At 42.9% G+C, this 24053-nt stretch overlaps 1 protein-coding gene across 9 annotated transcripts; it reads right to left on the reverse strand.

Annotated features, from left to right (window-relative positions):
• Window positions 1-7603: 7603 nt before the first annotated feature.
• Window positions 7604-23667, reverse strand: mier2 (mesoderm induction early response 1, family member 2). 9 transcript variants are annotated; one of them, XM_048977292.1, is made up of 13 exons: window positions 23339-23667; window positions 23006-23097; window positions 21325-21461; window positions 20319-20444; window positions 18899-19019; window positions 18489-18574; window positions 18267-18336; window positions 17885-18036; window positions 16344-16425; window positions 15592-15686; window positions 10850-10980; window positions 10377-10513; window positions 7604-8252 (listed from the first exon to the last, which is right to left on the reverse strand). In XM_048977292.1, the coding sequence occupies exons 3-13, from the start codon at window positions 21451-21453 to the stop codon at window positions 7774-7776; spliced, it is 1608 nt and encodes a 535-aa protein (XP_048833249.1). In that variant the 5' UTR covers window positions 21454-21461; window positions 23006-23097; window positions 23339-23667; the 3' UTR covers window positions 7604-7773. The 9 variants fall into 9 exon arrangements, with proteins under 9 accessions (XP_048833249.1, XP_048833247.1, XP_048833246.1 ...); XM_048977290.1 differs by having other exon boundaries at window positions 22908-23097; XM_048977297.1 differs by lacking the exon at window positions 23006-23097 and adding an exon at window positions 8543-8665 and having other exon boundaries at window positions 8116-8252; window positions 23339-23663.
• Between the last annotated feature and the right edge of the window lie 386 nt (window positions 23668-24053).

Raw genomic sequence — 24053 nt, forward strand, 5'->3', positions numbered from 1 at the left:
AAAGAGCGACATAAGACTGCAGTTACCTCGGGCTCTTTACATGCAAAATGTAATTGCCTCACTGATTCCGCAACAAAGCATGTAGCAAGGCAATTAAGTCTAAGAAGGGCGAGTTTTTCAATTTAATATTATGGAACTGATCCTTTGGATTTGTACAGCTAAATAATCGATTTGAGATTAAATACACTGCAATCGACGGCATCACACGTTACACTGTCTTGATATACATATACTCTACCCACGCATTGTACATGGTGGTTTTAATGTATGTGATCATAAGCTCCCAAAATCAAGACTGTGTGGAATCCAAGCATGGAGTTAAGAGTGCAAGAAATGAAACAGGATAACATTATTTAGTAATACAGTAAAACTGCACGGGCAGGACTGAGTGCTTGTAAGTGTTTGCGAGATGTAGCCGCGGAACTATAATAAAACTGGTCCGCTTCCCGCCGCTAAAATTCGCACATCAGACAATACTTGAAATAACAAACCAAATTTTTATACAGGTAAGAAATGTCTACAAAAACTTGTTTATAATGCACGAATATAACATATGCTATAGTAGGGTCTAGTTTTAGCACTTGAACAGCCCATAACGGAGCGCAAATTACACTTGTGACGCCCTTGAATGATTCTGTAATTTGAACTACTGTTTTGAACAAAATCTGAACAAAATGATCTTAGTAACCTCACTGATTAGTTTAGGAGTGAAATAGATCATATACTATTCAGGACTGACATACCATCTCTGGAGCGCCATCCCCTGGTGTATCGTTGTACAGACGTTCGAAAGTGTCAATATATATTCAATTAACATTTAAACAATGTAAGAAATATATACACACTAGGGATGAATGTTTTCATTTTGATAATCGAAACGGTCGTTCCCCTCCCTTTGCAAATTTTATTGCCACCACTCCCCCCCACCCTCGTCCGGGTTGGGCCGGCAGTGAATATCGATACTAACCATGGTATTACTTGTTATCGGACTGAACAGAAAATCAGTAGTATCGTCCATCCCCAATACAGGCTAAACATTTACAGATTTTATGCAATCACATTTAATCACAAGGTGGACAACCCCAAATTAAAATGTTCTAGGGAAGACCCCCACGAAAAAAAGCGCCGGAAGTGAATAAATCAATAAGCTATATTTTGTTGGACCAAGTTAAAAGAATATATTCACTGAAAAGAACCGTGATTTCTGTCTGAAATTTCCTGGTGTGAATCCCCTGATATACTTTGAAACCAGATATATAAAAAAAAAACTGGTCCTTCACTTGCATCTCAGTATTAGAGGCAGCTATGTTGACATGCTACAGAAGGGCCTGATTATCTGTATCAGGTGTGTTAAATCATATCATAAATTAGGGCTGTGCATAAGCTCTGCAGTGTAGATCTCCGGGAACAGGAATGAGCAGGCCTGACCTAAAGCACGCCCAGGACTGCTGTGACACCCTGCTTTTATCAGGGCTTCCAGCTGTAGGAAAGATGGCGCTCTGCCTCAGAACCTTAGAACCCAGCGTTGTACTTCTGCCTACAAAGACTTTATTTGTTGGATTCTTCCTCTCTGCTTTCCTTGTACAGTTACTGAAACTTGTGGTTTGCTTCTGAGACCATCTTTTGTATGTAACCTGCAAATAACCATAACACACCAAGTATTTAACTGCCTTTTGCATTGATATCTTTTACCTGTTAGACTCAATTTACTTTATTGGCCACCCAGCACCTATTTTGGTGTAGAAAATTACTAAAAGAATGACTGCAGAGCAGCGTTTCCCAACCCAGTCCTCAAGGTCCCACAGTAGCCCATATTTTTGCTCCTTCCAAGCTCCAAATGTGGACTGTCTGGCCGGGAGCTGGGAGGGAGCAAAAACATGGACTGTCTGTGGGTCTCCGAGGACCGGATTGGGAAACGCTGCTTTAGAGTTATAGTGATGTCAAGCCCTGGTGTTCATTTCTGTCTGTAGGGAAGAGTTTGCTGCCGGCATCAGTGTGATATTGAGGACAGTAGGCGTTCATTCAGAAAATTGGTTCTGAAATATGGTGCCTCTTACAATGAAAGCCAGGTGGAGTAATCACCAAACCATGTGATTTCCCGGATGTCCTAATAATGTGATTATTTATAAAGGTAATACACCTCTTCTGTACATGATCAAGAGCATTTGGTTTGCTTAATTTTGCTAAATATGTTCTCTCCGTGTTAGGTTTCCTGTCAAAGGCATGCTGTTAAGCCTCTAAATTGTGTTGTGTGTGTTGTGCTGTGTGTGTTCCCCAGCCTCGTGCCCAATACGTTCTGGTCCAGTCCCCAATCCCCATCCTCTGTATCGGATAAACAACTGGAAGATGGATGATGCATGGATGTATGAAAAGCACTGCACGTCTTTTCTAGTTAATTGCAGGTCATCTAAAGTGTGGAAATAGCGCACCCTGCTGGAAGGATTTAGACAGGACTACAGCATTTGGTGGGCAAGCAGCTTCATCCATCCATCCTGGACTGGTGTGTAGAACCGGCAGGTTCATTTTCTTTTTCTCCAAAGAATATTTTGCTAAATAATACTCCCAAGCAGGGGCACAGGAACCAAAGGGGCGTGTACAATATTTAATTTGACTTCATTCACACCCCCACCCCCCCATAAATAGAGTTCTGTAAATTAAGCTGTCTCCCGCATAACAAACTCTCAGTGCACGCTGATGCTCCCAAGGATCCTGTGAAATCGCTATTCCCAGAATGCTTTCCAGCTGTAACGTTACGGCCGATTTCCATTCCATTCCAGTCATAACACAACAGCAACACAAACAGGCAAAACAAAATCTACCCAATAAAATAATCACGTCTTGAAACATTTTACTGCTTAGCTGCCGTCTGAAATTTTCTTTAGCGATTTGGAACCTGCTGACACTTGACAGACATTCACCACCAGCTTGGCAGTTCCAGTTACTATTCCTAGCAATTTCTTTGTATACAAACCTGATACTTACAATAGCATTGTCTGCAGTTATGTCTCCTGATGTTATTAAATGTTTAGCATAATGTATATTTCTAGCAAAAAAAAAATGTAATGGACATTTCAAAACCAAAACATGACACCAGCTCTTGCAATTAAATTTTGCATTATGCTGAAGTAAAAAAATGCTGTATAACAATTTCTATAGTATAGTAACATAGCAAAGTAAATATGCTCAGATTTTAAATTAAAAGGCACATTTTGTTCTTCAAAGCCAAACATAAAAACGTTAACAATGTCGATCTTCTGGATTTTAGAGGTTAGGCAATACCAATAGGTATATTTTTGTTCCTGTTTAAAATCATAAAATCCATTTGTCCATCTCCTGACTGTAACAAAGAGTGTAGTCTTCAGTGTGATATATTCAGCATTAAAGCTTCACCGGAGACAATATGTCAGAACAGCCACTGTAGTCCTTGGATAAAAGTCTAACAGTTAATTTATCATGGGTCAGTATACCAAGCAAAAAACAATCCATTTTTAATACACGATGCATTTTGCTTGCACACCTACATCCATCTGCAATCACGCAGTGCTGAACATCTTTCATGCAGCCCAAAGAATAACTGCTCTATCTAATTTGCCCATAAAATCGGATCGTGTGCTTGCACACATGAGGTCGTCAATGGACTCACATTCCATTTAATGCCATACCTGTGCAACCCTGACCACGACAGGTAGACAGACACACAGAATTTCTGTAAAACTGTATGATAACCCATCTGTTAGGAGGTGTTGTGACCCTGGTACAAAGCTGTCCTACCCAGCTGATCGTGAACTTGCACTGTACAGTAGCTCCTTTACCGCTCTCCACTTACCTAAGGGATTTTTGGATCTTGATAACAGGAGTGAATCTGATTAAGCTCTCTGATGCTCTGCAGCCTGAGACAGGTCGTCGCTGTTCCCTACTGTCTTATGCTTTTAATGTTCAGGTCCATAAATGTGCTACGTTTCAGCATTAGCCTCAGTCTCAGCTGGACAGGTTCTTACGCCTAACCCTCATCGCAGGGTAATCATTTGCTGCTTCTGGAATATTCTGAAAACTAGATTCCAGTATGAATGTACTGCATATTCACAATACTCATTGGATATCAGTCCCCTCATAGCACTCTCTACTTCCAACACAACGCTTACCGGAAATTTTCAAAAGAAATGTAGTATTAAAATTTCCCTTGGAAAATGTCATGGATGTTCCAGGACATTTATATATTACTTACTTAGCAGACGCTTTTGTCCAAAGTGACATACGTTTTTGAGAAAGCAAGGTCAGACGGTTCTGAGAAAATAGGGAAGGGTCTTGCTCAAACTCTTAGTCCCACCAATGACGACAGTGAGAATAATGGTGGTTTCCTTACAAGGAAACATACATTGCAGTGCTACACTTTAAAAGCCCACACTAGGAACCAGTGACGGTGCCCAGAAGGTCGTGGGTTTGAGCAAGGCACTTAAGATTAACTGCTCTTTCACGTTTTTACACAGTGGTGCGTGCTGCAACTCTACTTGAAGGACCTGCAGCTAGTGCCCATTTGTGCTACAACAACAAAATTTCATGTGAAGGCATACAATGTTTTTCAGGGAGCAGTGTCGAACTGGGACAACTTGGCTGAGGAAAAAAATCTTATTAGACGAGAAAATCGATTTTGTCAGATTGCAATTGTAAATTGTAATTGCAAAAAAGTGTTTTGAATCAAATGCGTTAAATGTTATCCACTGCAGCCTACTGTCATTTGTATGTTTAAAATGAACTATTATGGCTAATTGATTTTAAAATTCTTTGTAAACACAGATCCTTGCCCTTAAACAATGAAATGAATTACAACATTTTATCTTAATTATCTTTAATAATAATTACAAGAGTTTGTTTGAAGGGAAATGGCTAAATTCACAGGATTTAAAAAAAAATATTTCCACAAACACAGCTTCAATATTTTAGGAAAGTTTGTAAAATTTCCCACTTTCCGTTAGACGCTGCAAACAACAATTTTAGGACCAGACCAAGTTGGGCAGCTTTATGAAAATATGCAGCAGCAAATCTTTGAAAAAGTTGAACAAATATATACGGATATTTAGTATTTATCTGTAAAATAACTGATCATCATACAATAGTGCATTCTGATTGCTGTCAGTGTTTATAGCCATCAACTAGAACAAATATTACCATACTGTGTTCAAACGGTCAAAATCCCGTAAAACCAGCTGTCATGAAAATACTCATACATTTAAGAGTAAATATGGCCTTTTCCTGACCTCCACTATTGAATTAGACTGACAAGAAGTTTGCATCATCTCACTGCAGCATCATTCCTCCAATTCATTCACAAACCTTTTGTTTGCAACCAACTGATGCAGCTCTTCCAAGCTGAAGGATGATTCTAAGGTAAGTCTGATATTCAAATCGGGACGCCATGAACCTTAAACATTTAAATGTGACTGGGTGAAACCACCTTCAAACAGAACTGCTAAACACAGATTAAGACGACGGTACAAGGTTATTTGCAGCTGGAAGCCAGAAAATGTCAGGTAGCAATTTTTCTCTGTAAATATTCATGAATGCCAAATTTGGCTATGTTCTTTTTTTTCTTTTCTTCAAATGCAGAACAGTTGAGCAACAGGGATATGCAAAGCATAAGTGTGCAAAGTCTGCACATGCTCTGCTCCTGTGGAATGCATGATAAGCAGGGAGCTACATTAACCTCATTGATGTAGATTTCATTAATCACAGACGATAGATCCATTTGTAAGAGGGATGCAATCATTTACATTTTGTAAACACTGAAATTTATTCAGCCAACGGTCTTACTATGTTTTTGGCTCAGTGTGCTCAAATATTAACTCAACATCTGCGCACAGTAGCTTAAGAAATACAGTACTGTAGAGCCACCACCTCCCCTAACCTTCCTCCTTGACGACGATGATGAATCTGTTGATGTGGACTGAGGTAAGCTGAACTCATAATTAGGTCAGTCACCGATTGGGTGACTGTTTCAACACGTCAACACAACATCCGATGGTTACCGAGCCCGACTCTTAACTGTGATTCACAAAATTAAATGGTGCCCACAAAGCCTGACCACCACATTCAATAAAAGAAAACAACGCAGGAATAACTTCTCAGCTGTACCAAGAAACACCATAACAAGGACACATTTCGGAAAGCCAACCTTCCTAATAACTCACGCGAGACACACAAATTGAAGCGTTTCATCGAAAGACAGGGCCACCTGCTGGCTGCTCTTGGTATATCTATATAATGTTTTGTGATGATTTGCATTGCCACAAGTTTACTTAATTTAAAATACAAATAGTAGTCAAACAAAAGAACACAAGTTTATTTTTTTGAGAAGAAAAACTACAATGGATATTTTACTGTGAATGTGCGTGTGTGTGTGTGTATTTCCAGTGTTATGAGGCTCAATGTGCCGTTTCATATTTTTCTTTCATTTTTTTTTTCTTACAAAATATAAATGACAAATCAACGAGAATGGATGCAGTACAATACAAATTGCTAAAAAAAGAATAAAGGCAGTGTTTCTCCTCTATAACCCTTGTCCCAAAACAAAAACTCGTCGAACTGTAAACGAAAAAGCTGAGGACAGGAAAAATACAGCCATACCCACAATAATACAAAGAAAGGGGAGAAAAGGTCCCTCTCTTTCGGGGGGGGGGGGGGGGGGGTAGGTCAGGTCCCACCACAGCCAAGGCGTCATGCAGACGAGCTGAGCAGCTTATTGGCTTTGCAGCTCATGTCGTAAGGCGAGGCATCATCACCACTCGACACACAGCAGAGCTGCACCTCAGCCGATCATCAAGAACAAAAATGTAAAAAACACACAAAAAAGGAGAAAAAAAAACAGGAGCCATGTTACCTGAGTCAGCGAGTAAAACATTGGCATTTGTCTCGTCTTCAGAAGCTGCCAGAGCATTCTGGGAAAGGTTCTGGATAAAAGGATCTGGGAACGGAACTTTGAAAGAGAACAACACTGAAAGTCCAGGGAAGTAGAAAAAGTAAAGTTCTAAAATGCAATTTACACACAGTAAGTTTCATTGTGTTTATACCCAACACTTCATATTCAAAAGGAAAATATATATATATATATTAGCCATGATCTGTCCTAGGTTACATCTGATAAAGTCCCCTTACAAAATAAGTTACCAGAATGAAGTAAATGGAGTAAGCCAAACGTCCATGATCCACAGCTTCAGTACCAGATACATGTAGTTGTTCAGAACGGCCCTCCTAACCATCGTCATTATCTAGGCTGTCAGTAACTCGACCTGGCATACTGTAGGTGCACATGGTTATCAGTTCATTTCATAATGTTGAGATTTACCATATTTTAGGATCAAGAACGCCCCATTCAGGATAAGAACAGGAGATCCCAGGTCCATAAGCTGCACAGGAAGTAATCCTCGACTCGGAAGCAGTGCGCCTTCACGCTGTTGCTGGGGCCTTGGTAGTGCTTGAGGACCTCCAAGTCCTACTTTCGAAGCTGTATGGTTCAATCCCCAGATTCGAGCTTCTTTCAGCCGAAGGGCAGATGCTCTCCTGGGACAAAACTCCGCAACTGCTATGTGGTGCTTTCCAGCCTGAGAGAAGCGGGGGGGGGGGGGGAGGGGGGGCTCAAAGCCGGAATAACGGTCACATCAAGTTGCGCGTTAATCCATATTCATTGCGCGACGGAAGGCGGATGTCACAGGATGTGGGCCGTGAAGTGTGAGGTCGGACGGAAATAAATAAGTAAAAGGGAACAGGCGTCAACTGCGCTCACTGTTTGAGGGAGCGCGGATGTCGCACGGGGGGGGTGTGCATGGCACGGGGGCACAAGAAGCTGCTGATGACCCCGAACTCGGAGGTAACAGAGACCGTGGAGGCAACGGCAGGTGATGGCGGGGGTGGCGAGGGCAGCGAAAAGCCCACCTGCAGCCTCTTGGTAGCAGCAGACTCTGTCGACATACCGTCTGTGACAAAAGGCCCCAGCTGCAATTGATAAAACCCAGGGCCCAGGAGCTCAGGGCCCGACGGCTGAGGGAGGGCGCTGTCATAGGGTCCCTGTGGGGCGTGGCACTGGGCCAGCGGGCCAGAGGGCGGGACCAGGCGGCCAGTGGGGCCGGGACAGTGTTTGACAGGCTGCGGAGGGTCCTCCTTGGTGGACAAGAGGGAGAGCTGATTGAAGAGTGGCTCTCTGGGAGGACTCGGGCATGGATTCCCACACAGTTCCGAAATCCCTCCACCCAGCTCGGCATCTGCCCAGGAGTCAGAGGGACACAGTCTGAACAGAGAGACAGAGGTACGTCCCACGCATCTTAGCCAAGCAGCATTGGCACCCACAACCAGAGCAAGCTGCTACCATCTAACTGCGTGAGGCCTACAAGCTCAGTGCCGATTCAAACACCGCATCCCAGTCGCAATCAGAGGTCAGTCTGGATGACAGTGGGGTTAGTGTGCTGCCGGCGAATGCCCAGACAGAGACCCGGTCTGGGCTGTGTGGGTTAGTGAAGCCTGCTCCCCCAGCGCTCGCTACCTCTGCCTTTACCTGTGAGCATATGCCTGTTGTGATTGGTCTGTGTGCTGTGAGCTCAGGGTTTTAAGAGAAAGCGGGGCGTGCGCTTCCTCCGAGGACGGCCCTGCATGTGAGCCGCAAACGCCAGGCTCTCCTCTTCGGGGGAAAACCGGCAACGAGCATCCGCAGACGACACCAAAATATGAACACACACATACACACACAAAATGGGTAAACACAGAAATGAAGTACGCAACGTAATGTAGTTCTTCAGATGAGGTACGCACAAACCTTGAAGAAAACCAAATGTAGCAAGAATGACAAAATGAAACAAAAAACTGATTAAAAATACCACGTAGACAGGGTTCCCTCTAGTGTTTAATACACACGGCGCTCCAGTGAGCTTTACATTTATTAATTTACATATCCTCTTTATGAGCAGTCCTTAGCTGACTGGAAAGATAATGTAAGAAGGCAACATTAAATTAATAAAGTGCAATTATCTCTACAAAAAAAATTAAGTGTTTGTCATGCAGTGCAAACTGTGATGGTGCGATCAGGAACCATATTTCAGAGGCAGATCCCGGTAAAGACTGGGCTCTTTCGGGAACCACTCTGTTCACGGCAGATGTGGGTGACAAGGAACGACAGGACATTTTCAAAAAATGAACACTACGAAATGAGGTATGAAAATACAGGTGCAAATCTGGAACAAAAAGATCAAAAAAACACTAATAACTCGTAAGTACTAAAACAGTAAAGAAAATCTAGTAAAATAAAAATAAAATAAAAATGAAGACAGCACAGCTGGAATCTCTCTGTAAACCATAAAAATCACTATAAAATAATGTCACTAATTATTATAATAAATTCTAAATTATTTTACACATATATACATGTAAATGTGGTTTATATATATAGGGATTTAGTCAATGGGGACTGTGTCACAGGGAGTTAGCATCAGCGGCACACATGGCACATAGGAGCGTCCCGCTAACCTGGCCCGGCACCGTGTGCGTACACTGGCCTCGCAGAGAGCTACAAACCGAAGGGGGAGAAGAACGGGAACTGCCTGCTAACGCTTCACCTTCAAATTAACCCCGATGAAAACATCTTAATCCCACCGCATATTCTAACGGAACATGTCTCGTTCACCTCAAAGTTAGGGATCTCCAGAGCAGATGGCGCAGACTCGAAATCACACATCTACACGGTAGGTGAAGGAATGCACCACTGCATGGGGATAAACAGCAGGCAAGCGACCGCAGCCTGAACGCAGTGCCAATGCAGTTTGTCATGTGCGATGCGTACGGACGATGATGAATAAAATTGCTGCTGTGCAATTATTTATCAGTCTGATAAGCAAATTACTAATCATTACCTATACACTCAAACTGGGGGGGGTCAAAAGCCAAAGTATCTTTACTACCATTTAAACTTATGGTACTTTACACCAACAGTTATGCCACATTTATAATGGCGGTAACAACCCAAGGGACAATGTTAAGCTCTATAAAACGCTGGAAGAGTATACAAACTCAGCACCCACGTTTATCACCTTCTCAGTTAATGTAGCGAATGGGAAACAGCTCATCCACAGTAGAAAGACGATCAATGTTAGTCTCCACCTAAATCATGACAGGCTTCGGGGCCTTGATCATTTCGACAGCACTTCCCACTTCTCTGTGTTTGGTACCGGTCTCAGGTGTATGAGCATGACAGCTTGCTCTGGAGCTCTCGAGACCACTGGAATGATTGGTATTATGTGTCTGACATCACAAAAGCTCCCCCCTCCCCCCCAACAATCTGAAAGGGCAGTACTGAGGAAAGTACTTTCAAGGTTCCCAAAGGACAGGGTGAGACCTACCTTTCTTTTCCATATCTAGGACGGCTGCAGGAGAAGGGGGGCCAGGCTGAGAGGTGGCCAGGGCTCCAGGCGGCGAACTGAGAGGGTGGCTGCTACCCTCCACCTCAGGACCATCAGCATCCTGCTCCCCATCCTCCCTAAGACACAGGTAGCACCGCCACAAACACAACAATAACCAGGATATAAGGAGAACTCAAACTGCTGCCTGATCTCTCTGTGCGGCTAGGTTACTGGGATTTCCTTATACCACCTATACAACCGATGTCATCTTCGCCTGTTTTACACCTGGCAATCGTTCCTTCTGCATTTTAGAAATTGTGGGGTTTCAGCTGCTAGTTAACACACTCACACAGCCCTATTAGAAACTACGCTTAACGCCAGCAGGTTGGGGTAAAAGCACACGTAAGGTCACATGCGCTTTATGCACCAATCAGTCATCAGCGGTGATTTGGCCCCCCAGCTTCCTTACTCACATGGTGCCTGACTGCAGGTTGTATTTCTTACGCCCCAGTTTTGTGGTCTGCTGTGTGAAGTACTCATGGCGTTCCGACTTCTTCCACATGTAGTAATACTCCACGCATTCCCCAACAGAGCGTGTGCGCACCTGCCAGACAGAGGGAACCCCAGTTTTGTCACATCCTTCATTAACGTTTAACGCGCGTTACAGTGTAACGAGTACAATCTCTAACAAAACTGTTCCATCAATTCCTTCAGCAAATGGCAGGACAATCTTTTGTACAAGAAATAAAGGAACAAGACACCAGCATGCATGGATTAATATGACATAACTGGAAATTCAGATGAAGAATTCACATGTACCAGTGGATCAGTGGATAGAAAGAAAAACAGATAACACTGAAGCAGGATGGAGAGGACAGTGCCACTACACAGCATCTACAGAAGGTGCAAACACTTTGGAGGGACCAATATTTTCAGTGTAGACAAAATCTTGTTACAAAAAAAATTCCCTTTGCCAGAAACAGGCATGATCGGTTAGTTTAGCAGTGTTATCCTGAAAGGTTACCATGGAAATTATTTACCCAACAGTTAAAGGAGGCCTGGAGGAATTACAATCTGCAGATCTGACAAACAAGCCAGAGGGCTCAAATGCATGCTGCCCTGCCTGGAATGCACAATTCTAGCCCAGTGTTTCCCAATCCGGTCCTTGGGCACCCACAGGCAGTCCATGTTTTTGCTCCTTTCCAGGTCTCGATAGGGAGCTGAGAGAAGAAAAATGTGGACTGTCTGGTAGGGAGCTTGGAGTGAGCAAAAACATGGACCACTTACGGATTCCCCAGGACTGCATTGAGAAACACTGCTCTAGCCCGTGGACCGTGGATCCACAATTCATTGTGTGTTAAAACCGGTTCCATGACAAATGCAATCAGCACAAAGGTGACAAAGCTTGCAGATGTTGTACAGACAGGAGTCTTACAAGCAAATGGAGGTATATGGATATCTGAAATGAAAGATGTAAAACTTCATGGAAAAACATAGGCAAATTTACACAAGAGAAAAGCTGAAGTGTTGACTAAATCATTTTCACATCATGAAATACGACTGGCGCCTCTTTACTGCATAAAATAAATGTTACAAGACTTATGAAAGATAAACCAGAAGTTAAAAAGGCCAGGAAAGAATATGGGTAAAAGTGTTTAAAAGGAGAAGCCAACCAACAAGAGTCCCTCTCAAAACTGTGCCTCATGGCAGCACTCTGAAAAGCCACATAAAGAATTCACTACAGAAAGTACCTGATAACATTTCTTCAAAGGCGTCAGTATCAGAGGGTTACACTGTTACGGACAGATCAGGACACTTAGCCACAGTCGTATGTAAACAAGAATGGCATTTTGTGACCAACAGCCAAAGAAGACGGAAGGTGCATGTAGAAAGAAGCAAACAGAGCCTAATAACCAAAGCTAGGCGAATATACACACTAATCCTTTACCAGCACACTGATTTCGGCATCATCATTGAAATTTATCTCGGTGAATTCATGAATAAATGATTCAGATTATGCAACCATCAAGAAATTACCAAAAACACTTTCCCCCCCCCTCACAAACCTCTTTTAAATGCATATACTGTGCAGAGATAATAAGTACAGGGAGTATGTCTTATATCAGTTCTGCTAAATAACTATCAAGGACGACTCAAATGAGATACTTCCGCATCTGACCCAGGAATACACAGGCCCAGGAATACACAGGCCCAGGAATACACAGGCCACCAACAGGTAAATCCTGGCAATTCTCAAGAAAGCCAAAGCCATCTTCAAACTACTTAGTCTGGTCAGGATTTAACCCAGGGGAGGGCAGGTTCTACTGAACCAGTATCAGAATGTATTCTCTGTCGAGCCTACTAATGTATGTCACTCTGGCTAAGGGTGTTTGCCAAACACAGTAAATATAAACGTAAATTCAATCTTACCCATTAAGGGGTGCTGTGTATGCAGGTTTCCACCACAACTCCCCAATTAGATTACTGATTGGCTGAAGAGTCCTCACACATGAGTTTGGACAGCTGACCTAAAGGTTGCATAAACATTGGCCCTTTGCGGATAAGACTGGCCACTCCCTGGTTTGAATTGCTCGATTTTCTTGATTAACACCACTCTGAAATTACTCTAAAATATTTATAACCAAAAGCATTTTCTGGAAATTAAACCTTCATTACATATATCCATCATCAATTACATTTATATAAAAATAACATTAACACAACCCAGCTGCTGTTATACATTTATCAACAAAGAGCTTTATGCCTAAATTAGACCGACCACCATAACATAAAGTCCAATCCACTTGAATTGATTTTCATGCATCACCTTTTCCAAACACATTCTCCCAAAGTGCTTTGCAAAGTTTTTAAAAGAGCAACATGAACAAACTCATCAGTGTAACCATCCATCAATCCATTTTCAAAACCGCAAAGCCTATCCCGGAAGCAATGGGCACGGGGCAGGGAACAACCCAGGATGGGGGGCCAGCCCATCGCAGGGCACACTCACACACCAGTCACTCACACATGCACACCTATGGGCAATTTAGCAACTAAGCATGTTTTTGGACTGTGGGGGGAAACCGGAGTACCCGGAGGAAACCCCACGACGACATGGGGAGAACATGCAAACTCCACACACATGTGACCCAGGCGGAGACTCGAACCCAGGTCCCAGAGGTGTGAGGCAACAGTGCTAACCACTGCACCACCATGCCACCCCCGGTGTAACAAGTCGATCTCTACAAAACAAATAAATACTCATTAAATCATCCGACTGAACAATATTAAAAGCCAATCATGGTGAGACCACAAACACCAAACGGCAATCTTAACAGTTGACACAGAGGTATAATACAGCGCAATCGCAGACTGTCAGCTTCTAGTTACAAGACAGCCGACACTCCAAAGGGTAACCTGCGCGAAAGATGTTTTCCCACAATAATGACAGCGAGTAAGCTGGCATATAACCAGCAGCAGTTACACCATGAAAGATGGCACAGAAAACACTGCACGGTGCTCAACGAGATCCTTTACATGCACTAGATGCCTGCCAGCTCATCAGAGCCGAGACATGAGATATTCATGAAGCAGGCTGTCACACCCGGACAAGTCTGCCAGTGTCATTCTTACTAAAACTCGTGCGTGAAACCTTGCCGTTTTCTTATCTCGACATTTTGGCATTTATTTATTTTTACCTTCACATTTCTTGATTTAAAATGACCCTAACCCTAAGTCCCAATTTTGATATTACAAGGAGATCATTTAGATTTATGCAAATTCTGGTGGATTCTATGGAGTTTCAGCCTCCAGCACGTGCTGACCTGCAGCCTGGACATCTCTCCCTTCAACAAAATGTCCCGATGTGTGAGAAATAGCACCGTATTAAAAAGGCAGGTATACAGGAAACGCAATAGAACAATGTTGCAGACTAACCACTTACCCACAGTCGAAACCACTGCTTACACAAAAACACACCCATGTTCTTCATCACAAACTGTATATCAGGGAACTGATAAACAGTCAACTGGGAGAACTTGGACAGTGCTTCCCAACCTGGTTCTCGGAAACACAGACTGTCTATGTTTTCGGTCGCTCCCAACTCCCTGTCAGACAGTCCAAGTTTCTGGTGGAAGCAAAAGCTATCTGCTGGTCCTCGAGGACCGGATTGGGAAACACTGAACTAGGATAATACTGGAATAGCAGGACGGCTGCAAAGACATTCCACTGCTTTGGAATTGAGGCTTAAGGGGAAACCGCATCATTAAAATCCAAAGTGCCAACACACACATGGCAAGCATACAAAGAGAAAAGGCTCTTAACTCCATTTAAAATTAAAGGGGAATAATTTTACACCAAGTAACATTTTTTGTAGCCAGATGACAGTTTGATGACATCAAACCTTTTTCAGGGTTCTCCTTGATTCGTCCCTGGTAATAGACCTTAGTAAGAATTACATTTATTCAAGATTTTACCTGCAATAGTGGCAATCATGAAGTGTTAATTTACACATGATGCTCTTTACAAATATGATATTACCACATACAGAATTAATTTGGCTCCAAAACACAGTGAATGTGTCATACAAGCCACGCCCTTTTCTTATACAGATTAGCCCAGAAACTGGATCACGGTTCCACAGAAGGACGGCCAGTATTGCAACGGTCTTTTATAAACTTTTGAGGCATATAAACGACAAAACTGAGCCACAAATTGTACACAAAACATATAAGATCAGTCCATTTTCAATATCAAAACCAACAGGTTTATCTTGACGCAATTCTCTTGAATTCTCGTGATTTAGTAAGTTCACCCATGTACTTACAACTAAAATAATCATGCAGTGATAAAGACTGATCATTTTAAATACAATGGTAGAAAATATCTGAAATTGGGATCTCTCACATTTAATTCTGCCTACAATCAGTATTTTAATGTCAATATCTACACCTATTTCGGGAATATATATCACCCACACATATCATTCTGACTTCCCATAGAAGCCCTTGGCTTAAAAGTTGTTCCTACACTATAGTAATATTGAAGTTATTTCTGAGACCAGAAAAGATAGTAAATGTTGGGACAGTCATAGGCAGCATGTCACAGCTGCTTCATTCCCCAATTTGAGAAATCACCATCAATATTCAGACGTGGTCAATGCCGCAAAGTGTCAAGGTTTTGCAGGAAATGCTAGTCTGAGGGCAAACACTCTCACCTTGTTTGCCTGGATGAGGTGGAAATTCTTCCCATGGACTCTATATCCATGTTCGAAGTTTCGGCATTCCTCCTCGCTCCAGGCACAAAGTTCCTCTGTTAAAAAAAAAACCAGGCACTATTAGGCAAGGAGGGATCCAAAGGGAGGCAGGTGTTAGTGAACATGCACTGTGATGTGGCTGGATCAATGGAACAACACTGCTGCCTCAGGCTGACATCTCTGGTGGCTTTTGCTGAACAAGTGAGCACAGGTTTGCCACAGATGACCGAGGAGATTAAAATATGACACATATTCATGTGTCCAGTGCAATCAATGTGAAGGGGGCAACAGATAGTGCTTTGGCAAAGGGCACTGGTTCATAAGCTTAAAGCTGCCTGGTTAAATCCCAGGAGAACCCCAGTAAATCATAGCAGCGTAAAACAGTATTTCTCAAAGTCTTCGGAGACCCAGAGATGATACACCTTTTTGCTCTCCCAATACCCTGGGAGTTGGGGGGGGAGCAAAAACGTGGACTGTCTCAGGGCCCCGGTGGACTTGTTTGAAAAATACTGGCGTAAAGGGGCAGGAACTACTTAAACTGAAGAAATTGAGCCTTTTCGTGAGTCTGTGACCAAGAAGTACTACACATCCTGGGTCAATTAAACACCCTGCATGCATTTTGGTGGAAAAAACAGTTCATAGCAATTGAACTCCACTTACACAAAAAAAGCACGGGCTGACACCAAGAGAAGAGAAGGTTCTGTCTGACTTACCACTGAACACTTTGACATTAAAGTGCAGTCGTCTGAGGGCTTCCTCTGCATTGAAATTGCATTTCACCAGCTCATAAAGAGCCTGCAAGGTAGGAAGGACCCATCAGTGAAGAGACACTGGAAAGAACCTTCTATATAATGTTCCACCAGTACAGCAGAGTTTCCCAGTCTGGCCCTCGGGGACACATACACAGTCCACATTTTTGGGGAAGGAGGAAAAATGTGGACTGTCTGGCAGGGAGCTCGGAGGGAGCAAAAATGTGCACCAACTGTGGGTCCCCGAGGACTGGTTTAGGAAACACTGCAGTAGAGGCTTGTGCTAAACCTGGAGTCTAACCAGAAAAAGTATAGAAGCAGTGACCTTACAGGATGTCTATGTTGAAACCAAAACTGCATGCGTGCTTTACACTGTACTCTTTAAGTGACTTAATGGTTTTAGTCTTATGGACAAGTGAGCATGAATTCTGCATGGGTGGTTGCTACTGTCAAGCATGCAAGAGACAGATTCAAAGTCTGGGGTTGCTTTGCTGGAGACTGGGATTTTGACCTTTTACCAGATCTCAAGCAAAATGGCTATTCACAGCACATTTCAATAGCATGCCAATCCATCAGGATTATGACCGAATTGGCAGCACTTTATCTGTCAACAAGATAACGACCCAAATCACATCAAAATTGCACAAGATGTATTTGCCAAAGAAAGAAAATGGAGGACAACTCAAGCTAAAGAACGTGTGCAATGAATAGAAGAATTAAAGCAAAACCACAAGAACACAACGTTCCGTGCAGGATTATTAGGCAAGTGCTATTCCGGGAGATAATTTTTAGCAAAACTTAAATATAAAAGTGAATTCAGAAGTTTTCTTTTGCTCCAAGGAAAAGAGAGAATTAGTCTGTCACAAGCAGAAATACAAGAAAGACATCAGCATGCACGGTTATTAGGAAATCAGAAACTAAGTGGATTTTTCTTTCACCATCAACAGAAACAACAAAAAAAGTTTCAGTAATTCAGTCAATATAAGGAATAACAAACTATCAGCCAGTCTAAACAGTCCAAGTTTATTTTGCCAAGTTTATTTTCTGATATAGCCACCTTTCTTTTCAATTACCATCTTGTTATTCATTGAACCAGTCTTTACTTGATCACATCCTATATGCGCCAAGGCGGCTGGGACCCCCTCCCAGATGCGGCTCTGAGTTGTGTACTACTTGCCGCCTTGGTAAATCTCATGCTTTAGTAAGACCCAGCAATTCTCAACGGGAGTTGAGTCAGGCAATGAATGAGGCCAGGTCATAATTTGATCAACATTCAAGCCTTTCTTGGCAAATCTATGGAATACTTCAACGAATGCGAAAGCTGCTGACTTCTTCTTGTACCCGTGTTTGAAGAAGGTATTATCTAGAAATTGGCAGTAGACCTTGGGATTTATTTTTACACATCAGTAAGTTGGAGAGGTCTTACGAGATCATCACTGATAATTGCAGCCCAAACCATCATTCCTCCACTCACTGTGGACAGCACAGCGAGAGCAGCACGTCACCTGCTCGTTGTCTTTGATAATGTCTCCTGATGTGGGGGTCTCTGCTGCTCCCTCTTGTCCCCCTTGCCTCTGGGCCTGCAACAGGAAGCCCTCCACAGTCGCAACAGGTAGCATCCCCGGGGTCCACAGCAGCTGGTCCTCATTCTCATAGGCTGAGGACAGAAGGAGGGTTGGACAGCAAATTCAGAGCAGCCGGGCATACGGCAAGACTGGTAAAAACACTACACCAGTTATTTAATATCTGATTAACAGCTGCAAATGAGAAGCAGAAGATGGCTCATGATAAATGTATGGTAGGTGGCATAGTAAAGGCAGCAGAAAAGAATCTGAAGACTATGAAGAATGAAAAGAGAACAAGAGGAAGAGAGAGCAAGGCCGTTACCTCTTTCCTGGAACAAGTGAGTGTTGAGTGGAGGGATTGTGGCCTGAAATTGCGGGCCAACCATGATATCCTTAAAAAAGTCAGACAAAATACGCATTTACATCCTGCGATAATATGAATTGTAATACCAGCTTTGGTCATCTCCGCCTGGGTGCACCCCTCACGCTCTTGTTAAAGAACGGTCACCGAGGATGAACTCTGGGCATCTCGGCTGTGCCTCACCTTGCGACCATCGCCGGAGTGAATGGAGGCACCGTCGGAATCTGCCTCTGAGGAGCTCTCCTTGTCTTTGTCTCCAAGGGACTGGGCTAAGAAATGACACTTAGTTACTTCTTAGGCAGAAGCATACTGCTACACCTGGGTATCACATCTGTATGACTACAGAAGAAAAAAACTACTTCGTCTCAGAAGCACAGGGATCAATCATATTCAGAGCGACTCATTTATTTATATATATTGATCCCATACGTCAGACCAAAAACGTATGAAGATCAAGCATAAAACCTCCTCTAACAATACTGCCATGTTCATGTACATATGTTTGTTATAACAGCTACTCCTACAGCAGTATTAAGCAGCACACACTGTTCCCAATGAACAGGAAGTATCACTGTGGGAGTCACATGTCCTACCACGCAGGTGGCGCCGGAAAATGTCGGAGGCATGGGAGGTGACGGAAGGGGTGAGGTCATCAGCCGATGACTGAGTCTCTTCTTCCTCCTCTCCCGAAAGCAGATCCTTTGCTATCTGATCCTGGAGAGCACAACTCACTATGAATCAAAATCACCAGACCCATAGTCATTCCTACTCAATTAGTTGTGCTGGCCAAAAATGTAGAATTCTGGTGATAAATTTAGATGCTGAATGTCTTAGAAGCAATTGACACACAACTGAAATAAATATCACCATCATCTACTTCCTTAACACACCGATCAAAACATATTTTAATTACCTATCTTTCCTAACCATCACACCAATACAGTACCATACTTAGTAATCCATACAACTCCCTGGCCAAACTCCTTGAAGAAGATCTTCCAGCACAATCCCAGCCAAGCAGATTACTTTCTTTACACACAACACCAAACACCACTGTGGGCCAGCAATCTATATGGGTCTGACAGGTCTCAGTACTTCTGGTGTATTTCAATCACCTGTCTGCAGAATATTGCCAAACGTCATGAGTAGGCATCAGTCAATGTCACCTAAACAATATTCATAATCAAGGCATGGTTCAAATTCAAAAGTCAAATCATTCTCAGACACAGGAAGGAATTTAAGGACTATGATCAACCAGCAGCAGAGGTTACTTGCTGTTAAAGCAATGATTCAAAAGAACAGCATTCTGTGAGACAAATCAAACAAAACATATAAAAGTAACTAAGGGCATGTAACAAATGCACATTTACTTGCAAACTGGGGTCTGTTGATTGTCATTTGTCTCATTCAAAATGCAACATTTTATGTTTGGCCTGCAACTAAACACTGTCTGAAAGGCTTATTCTGCAAACAGCTGAGAAACTGGTCCACTTAATGCTCCCACCTTCCTCCAGAAGACAGCTTATGTGGTCCCACTGTTGAACTCTCACTCACAACTGGTAGTTGACACAAGAACCAAACCAGCATCTCCAGGATTTTTTTAAGAGCCTTTATCTGCATAAACACTTGGGAGCTCTCTCTTAATTACAACTCTTTCCCAGTGTCTGTGGAGTTACAAGTAATGGTTTTCGTTGAAGACAATACAGATTACAAGGTTCATTGTATTCCACGGCTAACGTGGAATTTCTGTTCCAATAAGCTGGAAAAACTGTCGGGATTTTAAAGCGTGGATGACTCCATGATTGTTGGATATCTTTTCATCCGCGCTTATCCAATTAAGACAGCGGTGATCTAAGGGATACCCTGAAGCGCAGGGTATGAGATGGGATTCACTATCAATGGGACACTGATTAAGGCGTGGTGCCCTGGGGACGCCCTCCCGTGACATCACCAACACAGAAGAAGCTCATTCTGGGGGCATGTTATGAGAATGCTATGAGAGTGCATTCAGACCTTGTCCAGTGTCATGTCGGGCAGGGTGGCCGTCAGCTCGTTGGGCTCCCTGTCGTGCTCTAAAACGGGCTCTGACACCTCGTACCCATACAGAGAAAGCAACTCTTCCAGAGGCATCTCGCCACCCTACACATGGAAGGAACATGGATAAAATCTGAACAGAAACCATTAACTACAAATATAAATTTACCATAGGTATGACTGCTTTCAGACCTTTAAAACAGCGAAATGGCCCAGAGAACATATCCGTTTTAAAACAAGGGGCTTCCTCTAAACCAGCAAACATAATTACCCAATAGGAAAAAAAAATAAACAGAAGGGGTCCACAAAGTGGGCACCCATGAGTGTCAACAACTGAGTCCAAATTCAGGGGTGGCATCCTTCCAAGGCTGCGTTCGAAGACCGAATGCGTCACAGCGACGCGACAAGGCGGTCCCATTTGGAAAGGTCCTCCTTTTGCTGAGTTACAAAGGATCCCAAACCCAACATATCCCAAGATTCACAGCGCACAGGTAAAGTGGTTGTGTCCTGGCTAGACGATAGGAGCGGTGCTTCGTGACTCAAGGGTAAAGGTGGGAACAGCTGGCAACAGCCAGACTGTCCCATTTGACAACAATTTCTGTTTGACCTTCAAAGAATTTTTTTAAGGATGCAGCCCCTGAATTCAGACACAGCCAGTATGTCTTCTATACTACTACACACAAACCCAGAGGTGTAGTGATGAGTATTCGCAGGTATATGGTATATACCCCACTCAAAAAAAATGGATTTATCCTAAACCCACCTAAACATTTACAGAAATGTAAATAAATCAGAGAAGTGCGTACACACAATTATATTATATAACAGTATACCCACCTACCAAGACACCACTACACCACTGCATAAACCTGTTGACCAGACACAACACAAAGTCATTACAAAAACCTTCCTTCAATTCCAGTAGTTCGGCTTCCCAGACAAAATGCTTTGCTCTCTGGAACTCAGGCCTCTTTAGTGGCCATACCTGCTTGGCTCCCAGTGTCTTCTCCAGGTCCTCTAGGGACTTGCCCCTGTCGGGAGACTGCTCATCTCGTGCTTCATAGCTGTGGTTGAGGACCTCCACTAAACTGAGTGTGTGTTCTCCAGAGCCCATTGAACCGGCTAGAAAAGACAGAGATGAAGAATTAGCACACCGTTTAGGGACTGATCCCTTCCTATTTATCTTTTGCCTGCCTGACTATTTCCCTTTCGACTCTCTTAAGACAGAGGTTAGTTTAAGCAAAACTTTTCATATTATAACAGATAATAAAACCACCATTTATTTGTTCAGCAGTGGACTTTTACAGCTTGGGTTGTTAACCCTTCACCTGCTGATACTGTTGCATACACAATGATCAAATATTCACCGAAATTAAAGGCTGCTCCTGCATATCGGCCATCAGTACCATACGACCGCTAAGAGAGCCCTCTCATATTTTGATCAATCACAATTTATTCTACGGTTTTCTAATATCAGGCCACCATAATGTCCACAGTCATAATGTCAGCAGTTTATGTGGGCAGAATACAAAACCCGCATTGCAGACAAACAAAATTCAAATGAGTTTATCGTTTTGGTTACAAATTGCCATTTTCCACTTTTGCATGGAGAATGTATTCCACAGAAATTCTTACATATCACAAGAAAAGTCCATCCATTAAAAATTACTAGAGATATTGCACCAGTTCCATACTTTGGTGGATTGCAAATGATTAAATCACGACTAAAAGAAAAAAACAGATAAATATGTATCATTTGCAAATATTTCCTCTTTTTGAGGGGAGATGGAAAAGGAATTCACCAGAGGGAAATGAGCTTAACAATTATGTTGATAACGGAGTTTCAAAAGTTTTACACTAGTCCTTAAATTTACACATCAGTCATCTTGGAAGAACGAGACAAGGCCCAAGTAACATTTCCAAAATAAGTTAAAGGGCAAAAATACAATACAAAGTTAAAACTACTGAGACAGTAACACCGGAGTTCAAGGTTCAATTGGAAGGATTCTACATACGTATAATATACAACAATGTAAAGTCATTTCAAAAACATAACGTAGTATTCCGAGCTCAATCAAAAACATACTAGTACCCACTTAATTCGTTTCCAACTTAAAAGTTCACACACTTAACACTGTAAATTTGTTTCCATAGATAAAAGACTGGTACAGAACAACGGAAGGTTACCACAGACGGTTCAAAGGTAGATTTCTCTTGACCTCAATGGTAAACTAGCACAATACACCCACTAAAGATATTAAGTTTAAATGCTTATTAAATGTCACTCTGCCCGAAGTCACGCTAAGCTCTCGCCGACGTGCAGGCGAGCACACTTCAGGAGCCCAAAAGCAAAGTGCGTTTTCGGACACGACGCGGGACTCAACCTGATTTCAACCAGATAACTAGGAAACTCAACCCTCCCGGCACCCTCGGCTTACGGGAACGGGCGGCGTTAACCAAGTCGCTTTCCTAAAACCCCGGGTGCTGAACGTTTCTTTCTCTTTTTTAAGATGTCATTGCCGTGAAGGAACCGGCTGTGAATGACGACGCCTCTGGCTGAAACGTCACCTAGAGCCAGACGCCGAAGACGCCTCGGCTCGAGACGGATGCCCAGCGCAGGAACTTCACCGGCCGCGCGGCCGGCACGCGGTGCCTATCGCGCGCACCTGGGACAGTGCCGGGCGCCGCCGCGCGCAAGCCGCTCTCCCGTTGTTTTCTATAGCGCACTATCTGGCAGTCAGGGGATGGTTCTTTAACTCTGGGGCGGGAAGGGAGGGGGGAATGCAAAGAGACCAGAGACGGGAGAATATATCAGGGCGAATAGTCCATCTTTTACTTCTGTAGATAGCGAGGCCCGACTCCACACACCCTTCTGAAGACAGCTGATACGACAGACAAAAATGTAATCGACGCCCCGGCACAACTCGAGCTGTTGAACGTAGCGCTGTTTTAAAAACAATTCAGCAATAATATCCTCCCCAACCTTTTCGTTTACTCACCTCCGCCATTCCGTTTCTGCGCAGGCTTATTCAATGCCCGGATGTTGAAGAGGTCTGCTCCGCGAGCCGCCTGGTTTATTGGTGCAACGTTACATGTAATGATGCTGGTTGAAGTAACACATACAGTAAACAGTCCGGCGTGCACTATATGTGAATGGGGAAAAGTGGCAGTTTCACGCGCAGAAATATCTTTGACAACAGTACAAGAAAATAACTTAAGTTTATTTAATTACGAAAGTAAACTTTGTTGCAGTTCGGAGCTGACGTGTGGTTAGTGGTATTCTGTTTTCAAATTGGTATTCACTATATACCAATTAATATAATATTAACACAATGAATCTGGGAAATGTTTTTCTTTCTATAATATCGTAATAATAACTGCAAAGTTCTTCGGAAGCTCTCACGTTATTTTTCCTGAAAAAATATTGTAGTCCGGGCAATTTTCTTGCAGAATATCAATGTACTAAAGAAATAGTTGGTGAATATGGTAAAATAAGTTTAAATGGTTAAAACATTAGTCTCCCGCAATATTAACTCATCTCAGCTAGCTCTCCAGCCACTGAACTACATCTATGACTTAATGTACGATCTCTTAGCTGCATATCCTGGACGTTTTTTTTTGCAGTTGTTTCTGATTTGACGACGTCTTATTATGTACTTTATGAGGTATAGATTTTGCTCCAATGCGAACTTACACCTATTACTGGTCGCTCAC

The sequence above is a fragment of the Brienomyrus brachyistius genome, chromosome 15, assembly GCF_023856365.1.
Source record: "Brienomyrus brachyistius isolate T26 chromosome 15, BBRACH_0.4, whole genome shotgun sequence".
In the NCBI taxonomy this organism is placed as follows: Eukaryota; Metazoa; Chordata; class Actinopteri; order Osteoglossiformes; family Mormyridae; genus Brienomyrus; species Brienomyrus brachyistius.